Source organism: Podarcis tiliguerta (assembly GCF_965153285.1).
Source record: "Podarcis tiliguerta genome assembly, chromosome: 2".
Taxonomy (NCBI): Eukaryota; Metazoa; Chordata; class Lepidosauria; order Squamata; family Lacertidae; genus Podarcis; species Podarcis tiliguerta.
The window spans coordinates 57,035,086-57,043,931 of NC_139535.1; the positions used below are offsets into that span (position 1 = coordinate 57,035,086).

Here is an 8,846-nt window from a genome sequence, read left to right on the forward strand (position 1 = left end):
TCCCCCCCCCGCGCTGGGCACCCTGCCCCCAGAACGCACACCATGCCCCTGCGGGTGGCACACCACGCCCCTGGGACTCACGCCAGCCCTGCCCCCGACTGGTCTCCACCCCCGGTGCCAGAGCATGAAGCTCCGCCACTGCCCCACCCATCTGGCTGGGTTCCCCCAGCCACTCTGGGCAGCTCCCAACAGAATATTAATAATATTTTTTTTAAAGCGATAAAACATCAAACATTAAAAACTTCCCTAAACAGGACTGTCTTCAGAGGTCTTCTAAAAGTCAGATAGTTGTTTATTTCCTTGACATCTGATGGCAGGGCGTTCCACAGGGCGGGCACCACTACCGAGAAGGCCCTCTGCCCTGTAACCTCACTTCTCGCAATGGGGGTACCGCCAGAAGGGCCTCAGAGCTGGACCACAGTGTCTGGGCTGAACAATGGGGGTGGAGATGCTCCTTCAGTAAGGAAACTTCCTGTGCTAAATATGCTTACTGGGATGATGCCCCATTGAATAGAATGAGAGTGAATTTTGAGTTAGCATGCATTGATTGGGCTGCAAATATTCAAAGGGGAAAAACCATATGGTACTGCCCATGTAGGTATGAAATCTCATGTTTTAGAGCACCCACACAAAGAAGACTTTTGCTTGGCGCTTTTTCTCCTGCATTCCAAGCCCACAGGCAAGGGAACATTTGTGATGAAGCACTCCTGCATTCTCAGCTGGTTAGAGAAAGCTGTGCCTCCTTCTTTTCACGAACCACATGCTTTCTTGTTACTGCTAGTTTGCACACATGTTCAAAGCACTACATATTTCTTAAGAAGTGTGGAACCTGTTTTCGAGCAAGGTGCACCATGCATGTTCTTTACCTAAACAGCTTAGAAAATGTATGGGGAACTTTTGACCCACTAGATCAGAGGTCTTCAACCTTTTCAAGACCACAGCTCCCATGACCAACTACCTTCTTTCTGCGGCACCCCTGTGGGACTCAGGAGCCCAATTATGTCATCCCTTGCATGCAGAGCTGGCAGCCTCTTACCCTGTTTCGCACACCCTTCCTTGTGGAGTGTCCCCTCAGCCTCTTCTCTTCTCTTCTCTTCTCTTCTCTTCTCTTCTCCCCTTGGGAGTCCTCTGGCCAGCCACTGCTGCCGCTCCTAGTCTTTGAGTCCCACCCCCCATGCCCCCAAAGAGATGGTCCTTCTCACACTGCCCAACAGGGGGCCTGGGAAGAGGATGCCCCCAGCCTTAGTAGCCCAAGAGAGACTGGCAGAGATGAACGTGAGGCCAGCAACTTACCTTGGGAGGCAGCAGTGGCAGCAGCGGGCCCCACCAGGCCTGCATGGGGAAAGGCTCCCCTTTGGTGCTGGGCACACAGCTCCCAGGCAGGTCTTGCACACAGCAAGCACAAGGAAGGCCAACACAGCACCTGCCTGCCTGCCTGCCCAACCTCCCAATTGTCTGTCCATTCCCAACAGCAAGGTCTGTTGGACTGGCTGGCTGGCTTGCTTACTCCAAGGCCGCCTCAGCTCCTGACAACCAGCATGCCCCTGCCTCAGAGGCACCATTTGCCTGAGGAGCTTGTAGCCAGGGATGCTTCAGTGAACAGCTGTGCAAGACTTTGGGAGGCAGAGAGACATCAGAGGAGGAAGGGAAGGAAGGAAAGAAAGAGAACAGAGGCCAGTGTTGCCCATGGCACCCCTGACCATAATTCAAGGCACCCCAGAGTGCCACGGCTCACTGGTTGAAAACCACTGCACTAGATTAGATTATGATGATGATATATTTATTTAGGCCTCACCTTTCCCCCTGATGGGACAGAGAAAAACAATTACAATTTAATACAATTAAAACTATCTACAATATGTTTAAAATACGCAAGTATTTACAATCAGTGCTTTTTTTCTAGAAAAATAGGTGCCGGTACTCACCATAAAGTGCCACACCTTTTAACAACAAAAAAGAGGCGTTGGTACAGCATACCATTGAGTACCTCCTGGGGAAAGGGACTGAATTCACCTAATGTTTTGCAGTGGCCCTTCCATCCAGCCACTTCATGATGTTCCTGTGTCCTGACGTCCACACGTACCTTCTCCATGGGGGCAACAAGTCAGATGGTTTGTTTGCCCTGTGGGAACGTTGCTCCCACAAGCAGGACAAAAGAAAGTGGCAGGCCTTCCCACCCCAACTTGGAAGGACAGGCATGTGCTTCACTCTCAGGCTAGGTGAGGTGAGAGTTCATGTTTTTTCCCCACTTAGCAGATTGGTTATCCGTCTCCATATATGGCGGAAGCCCTCAAAAACACCTATGGTGAGCTCATTGCATCTGACAGGTGATTGCAAAAGAATGACGTGCAAGCGAATGTGGAGCAAACCAACACACTTTCTTTGCAACATTTCTATGAGAAGCAGAGCCACTGTATTGGTGCAGTGGGGTGTGTGTATGTGTGTGTGTAGCGCAAAGTCAAGTGTCAGCATTAGACCACTGTTCCAAGAGTAGACACAGCACCAGCCTTTAGAACTAATGCTCAGCTTGCTCTGCAACAGGCTTCCTAGGCGGGTTATTAGGTTGTTACTTTTCATTTATGGACAGAGCACCAGGGAGGTATCTCTGACGCATGCAGCCGAGAGGAATGCATCTGTATAGCTTTCAGTCTTAATCACTGTGTGTGTTTATGGTTCCTGCAGTCAAATGCTGTTTTGACAGGCCACAGCCTACGTGGCTGTAACTACTGTCAAGCAGTTGTTTTTTTCTGGTCTCCCTGCTGCGCAACGTGGGAAATGGCCAAGTTATCTCAGTTATGAGTTTCAGATGTTTACAAAGCAGCACATAATTGCCCCACTTGTTCCTACAAATTGGTCTGCAGCCAAACCTCTTTAGAAATATGGAGTTCTACTATTTACTACAAATCATTAAGGCAGGGGGAGAAGATGTCATCATTGCAAGTGTGCACAGAATGAGACTTCTTGGATATATATAAATACAGGGATTCCATCGCTGGGGAGCATTGGGAGACTGGACACCACCAAAAGCATCAGCACCAAATCACACTATCTGCATGATGAAGGCTGCAGCTGTGCTGTTCCTCCTCCTAGGACTCTATTGCTGCTTCTTTGCCTCAGGTGAGTATAATTTTTTTTTTTTACTTCATGCTCAATGAAGATGTTGACCCAGTGTGCAGCAGCTATGAAAAGGGTAGTTGCTATATTGTTTTCTTTATAATTATTAAACATTTCTTACCCGCTTTTTGCCATAAGATCCTAGGGTAGGTTATAACAGTCTTTAAAAATACATTCTTAAACTCAGTTAAAACAATTTAAAATCAGAAGAGTAGAGTGGGTTGCATATATATTTTTGCATGCATGCATGTACGTACACACACACTGGATTAAACGTGCCTTTTGTCTGTTCTGGGAGGATCAGGGAGTAAATAGAGTTAAGCAGTCCAATGGGAATGCCTTTGCTCAGTGCCAGAGCACATGCGTTGCATGCGAAAGGTTTCAGGTTTAATCCTAAAACCCTGGGGAGACACTGCCTGTCAGTGCAGACAATACTAAACTAGATAGATCAATGGTCTCTTTCAGTTTAAGGTAGCTTCCAATGTCCTGAAGGACAACACAACTCACACTCACCTTGACTGTGATACACCCAGCCAGTGGCGTAGCATGGGGGGTGCAGGGGGGCCGGCCGCACCGGGCGCAACATCGGGGGGGGGGGACGCGCTCGCACTTGCAGCTCTCTGCCCCTACCTGGCTCACTCACTCTCTCTCACTGCAGTGCTGGCTGTGCAAATCCGATCCGAGCCGCCGGGTCGCCGGCCACTGTGGAGGGGAGGGTGCCAGGCGTGCAGTGCGGTGCGGAGAGAGAGCGAGGGACTATCTGGGGGAGGGACAGTGCAGCGGGGGGTGGGTGCAAATTACTTGCCTTGCCCCGGGTTAGGGGGTGCAAATTACTTGCCTTGCCCCGGGTGCTTGACAACCCACGCTACGCCACTGCACCCAGCTCTCTGAATGTCACCTGTCTTGAAAAGAATGATTCATGTCATTAATGGATATATTTTAAAATGCAGATTAATGGCAGATTAAATTGATGGATTATACCAAAATGGCAAAAATAACCAGAAGAATCAGAAATCAGGGAAAACCAAAATTTAAAAAAAGAATGAAGTAAATTTATAATTTATCTTAAAAACCATTGTAAACAGTTAAAACTGTTCATAGGACTGGAATAACACTTGTAGTTTAATGATGAATTTTGGATATAATGGAGATGTAAAAGATCTGGTGTTATTATAAAAGATGCAGGAGGAATTTATATTAACAATAGGACCCACAAAGGGGAGGAGGGAAGTTCAGGAGATTCCATGGAATCTTGTCTTTATGTTGTATGTTGGATATGTGATTGTAAAGCTGTAATTTGAAAAACCAAATAAATAAATTAAAAAGAAAATGCAGCCCAAAAGGTAAAATTTATTTTTAGTTTTCAGGGCCAAAGGAGATAGCCTAGGGCTTCCTTTTTGCACAATAGGCCCATTGGGATGCGGGTGGCGCTGTGGTCTACATCACGGAGCCTTGGGCTTGCCGACTGGAAGGTTGGTGGTTTGAATCCCGAGGGGTGAGCTCCCATTTCTCTGTCCCAGCTCCTACCAACTTACCAGTTCGAAAGCACCTCAAAGTGCAAGTAGATAAATAGGTACCACTCCGGCGGGAAGGTAAATGGCGTTTCTGTGCGCTGCTCTGGTTCGCCAGAAGCGGGTAGTCATGCTGGCCGCATGACCCGGAAGCTGTACGCTGGCTCCCTCGGCCAATAAAGCGAGATGAGCACTGCAACCCCAGAGTCGTTCACGACTGGACTTAACTGCCAGGGGTCCTTTACCTTTAATGCACATAAGCAATGTGAGCGTGCTAAACTTTTCTCATTACAAGAGATGTGCATTTGCTTCTTATACCAGTAGCCCCTTGAAAGGCCCGTGAGGGACGTCAGTATTCTCATCTCCATTTTGCAGATAAGGAACTGAGTATGACTGGTAGTGGCTACCCTGAGACCACCCAGTGAAGACATAACGAAAGTAAAATTTGAAACCTGAAATCCGCAGTTCATCATCCTAGCATCAACAAACTAAATGAACATAAAGAGAGTGGTGACCAGTGGCAAAGGGCTGCCTGGACCACTCTGCAGCTGCCACCTGGGTGGGATCCTAGTTGTTTTAATTGGTGCAGGTAGGTGGCTAAGGCCAAGAAAGTGTGACAACAGGAGTCTTTACAGAGCAGCAGAGGTATCAGCAAAGTTACACCATCTCTCTACACCCGCCTTCAAAGACCTCTACATAGGCACCTCCACACACAGTGGCCTTTTTGTGCTCTCCAGCCCTCCCAGGCTTGCCACTGGCTAGGGTGACGTAAGGACCACACACACAAACAATCACGTAAGGCTGGTGTTGTGCAAATTCTGTGAACACTGACTTTTAGCACAGTGCTCTAAGTGGTTTGCCAAAGGTGTGCCAAAGGTGAATGTGTGGGTAGTTCCACTCATTCATATTATTATCATAAGAACCAGCATTTCATGTATCTTGATGAATTTGTATGTGTATTCCCAAGGGCAATGAGGATCAGGTTGTTTTATTTTTGCTTTCTCACACTGTAAAAGAAAATATAAAATTGAGAAGCTGTTACACAATAAGCTTTAATTCGGTTTTTAAAAATGGTTTTCATCTCTGTTGTTTCTTTGCTTTCTCTTGCAGATGCTCGTCATTCCTATGAGCCACAGGTGAGTCCATCTGTTGATTGTTTCTTGTGGATATCTAGATAGCAATAACATTTTTGAGCAAGATCCCTTGTGTGAAAACTAAATAAAAAGCCCGTCATTACACCATCATGAGAAATGGAGATCCTGAAACAAATCTTACCATATTCTCTTAGTACAAGTCTCATAATGCATGTTCCAGACATGTGATGATCCCTTGCCTGAATTCACATCCATTGGACCTCTGAGAACAGACAGGAGGAGTGGGGGCAGCTTTAAGTATTCTGGCCTCAAGTCCTGCACTTCACAATTTCTTTGTGAATCCACAAAATATGCTTGTATCCATCCAGACACTGGTCACAGGAGACATACTGTCTCTCAAAACATAATGCAATTCTTTCTGCTGAGAGCATAGTTCTGGGAGTCTGAAAAGGCAAAGTTCTGTTCATTCGGAAATAAATGATATCAAATATGAAACTTCCAATACCATAATGCCATACTCCTTAGAGTACTCCTCAGAATAGATCCATTGAAATGAATAAACATGACTAGCTTAGGTCCATTTATTTTAATGGCTCTACTGTACTTTGAGTTGAACTTCATTGGAGGCAACACATGACTATAACTTGGAATTCTGTGTTTACATGCCTGGCAAATAATAATAATAAATAAATAAAAAGGGGGCAGGCGTTGTGGGGGTGGAGTGGGGGGACTTTGACAACTACCAGTGCACCCAATGTGATTATGTATGATTTTGGTTTTATGTGCTATCCATGGAACACAACCCCTGCATATGTTGCTGGTCAAGTGTATAGTTCTGGCACTGCCACTCCTTAAACTGAATACTGAAATAGGTGCAGAAGAGGGCAGCCAAAATGATCAAGGGTCTGATTTGACAAAACAGGACATTCTGGGGTTATGTGCTGTCTTTACTCACAAACCTACTTGAGCTGATTCCGTTTTCTGTAACCAGGAAAAGCACATATGCTTTGGAGTTTGCATAATTTCCCCAAGGCTAAAAAGGTGAAGAGAGCAATTCATTCAGCAGTGCCAAAGTGGTCGTGGTTTTAAGAAGAGAACCTTTCCCTTTTCCAGGTTGACTGCAGTGCTTATATGAAGCTTTCCGACAGGACCAAACCTAAAGGATGCACCCTGGAGTACTTCCCAGTATGTGGTTCCAATGGCCAAACATACACCAACAAATGCCTCTTTTGCAGAGCAGCCATGTAAGTAGGAAAATATCACTCCTGAATAAGTGAAGCAGAGATAAGCTACTTTTGTGAAGGGGGCACATGACTCCTATAATGTGATAGACTCATTCAGACATCAATGCTAGCGTTGTTGTATTTACAGCTGTACATAATAGTGCTCTCTCATGCCCATATAAGTAAATGCACAGAGTACAATAACACATTTCAAAGCAGTCATCCTCTGAGCCAATGCCAGCAAGCCTTTCCTCATATCCTCAAGGTTAGTGGGTGGTGTCAACACAAGGGATGAGAAATGATTTCAATTTTGCTTGCATTTTAATGAGAAATCACCTAATTTCTACTTCTTAAACCAATATGTGAACTGAAACACAACAATCCTTTGAAATTCATGCTTCTCTGAATTTTGCAACATCATTAGAAACATAGGCAGCTGCCAGATGCAGAATCAGTCCATTGGTCCACCTAGCTCAGTATAGTCTGCACACCAACTGGCATCAGCTGTCCAGGATTTCAGGCAAAGGTCTCTCCCAGGCCAGCCCTACCTAGAAATGCCAGGGATTGGAACTAAAATCTTCTGTATGCAAAACAGGTTCTCTACCACTAAGCTGCACCACTTCTCCTAGCAGGCAATGCATATATTTGGGTGAAGTGTGCATTAAAATGTATACATTTGTGAAAGTAACATACAGAAATGCATTCTGTTCAGGGAAACTGCTTGTAAAAAAAGAATGCACGTTATTCAAAACTGCATGCAAAATGTGCACATTAGTGGAGATTCACACTAATATGCTGGCAAATTATCATGAGTTATGTGAGAAAATTCTAAAAACCACTGCAGAAATGTGGAAAACTGAAATTAAGATGGGGAAAATGAGAAACCGAGAGAAACCAAAATGGACATGTTTGTCCATCCCTAAACCCACAGAACTTTCATTTCTGGAACATGGGGGATCAGCAAAGGCACTGAATCAAGATTTTTCTCTAAGGCTATGCACTTAGGGCACTAGAGCTAGTGCAGCTGAACTCCAAATCAAGGTTCCTGGTTTGAAGGTTGTCTCTACTGTGAACTCACTAGGTGGCAATAAGCAAGCAGCTCTCTTTCCAGCATTCGGCCTAATAATACTGACCTATCTGGGGTCACATCAGGGGTGATGTGAGCTGTAGTCCAGCAACATCTGGAGGGCCGCAGGCTTCACATCTGTGCCCGATCAGATTGTTGTATGGATTGCAACCAAGTGCATATGTCAGACACTTGAAAACACTGTGCAAATGTTAAGTATTATTATTAGCTTTGTTTTATTTTCTTGTTTTCACCCTAGAGCAAGTCAAGGGAAGATCCATTTTAAGCATTATGGGAAATGCTGAGTCATTGCCGCACACGGTCTATGGAGGCGTGCTCCGTTCATCTCTGGCAGCTCTGCCTTGCTCTTTTCAACTCATCCTGCCGCATCCTAATCCACTCAAGCTTTTGTTCTTTTCAAGTTTCTCCTGATCTGTTGATTTAAAATAAAGACCTCCCAGTCTTATGTGGAATGATTAATTTTTAAGAAACAGTAGCACACTAAACCAGGACCTGTGCTGAGTGTTAAGTGCTTTCACTGCTACTTGACACACCCAGAATCTCCAGGGTCATATGGAGAGGTTCTACACCAGCAGCAGAGGCCTCCAGGAAATCTAGCGCAGACATGGATACTCTTCTCATAAACTGGGGGAGATCTATGTGACAAGCTATGCTGAAGGTTGCATCTGTGGTGTAATGATCTCTGGTAGGCAACCAAGCCCTGATAAGAAGTAATAACTCTCCAGCAGTTTTATGTAAGTTTATTTACAAAAAAAGACACATCCACAGCACGGCTTCTCACCTGCTCGTATTTACAATAGTTGGTCAGTCTGAAATT

At 45.4% G+C, this 8,846-nt stretch overlaps 1 protein-coding gene across 1 annotated transcript; it reads left to right on the forward strand.

The window, feature by feature from the left end:
• The first annotated feature begins 2,908 nt into the window (after positions 1-2,908).
• Positions 2,909-8,449, forward strand: LOC310670043 (ovomucoid-like). Its single transcript, XM_083424489.1, has 4 exons — positions 2,909-3,117; positions 5,736-5,761; positions 6,833-6,963; positions 8,268-8,449. Exons 1-4 carry the CDS (start codon positions 3,054-3,056, stop codon positions 8,311-8,313), a joined length of 267 nt encoding a protein of 88 aa, XP_083280615.1. The 5' UTR covers positions 2,909-3,053; the 3' UTR covers positions 8,314-8,449.
• The last annotated feature ends 397 nt before the right edge of the window (positions 8,450-8,846 follow it).

Excerpts from the sequence above, each read along its gene's own strand:
- LOC310670043 (XM_083424489.1), top strand. The coding sequence starts at position 3,054 with ATGATGAAGGCTGCAGCTGTGCTGTTCCTCCTCCTAGGACTCTATTGC. Across the intron at positions 3,118-5,735 it reads TTGCTGCTTCTTTGCCTCAG|ATGCTCGTCATTCCTATGAG; the intron begins GTGAGTATAATT and ends TTTCTCTTGCAG. Across the intron at positions 6,964-8,267 it reads CTCTTTTGCAGAGCAGCCAT|AGCAAGTCAAGGGAAGATCC; the intron begins GTAAGTAGGAAA and ends TTTTCACCCTAG.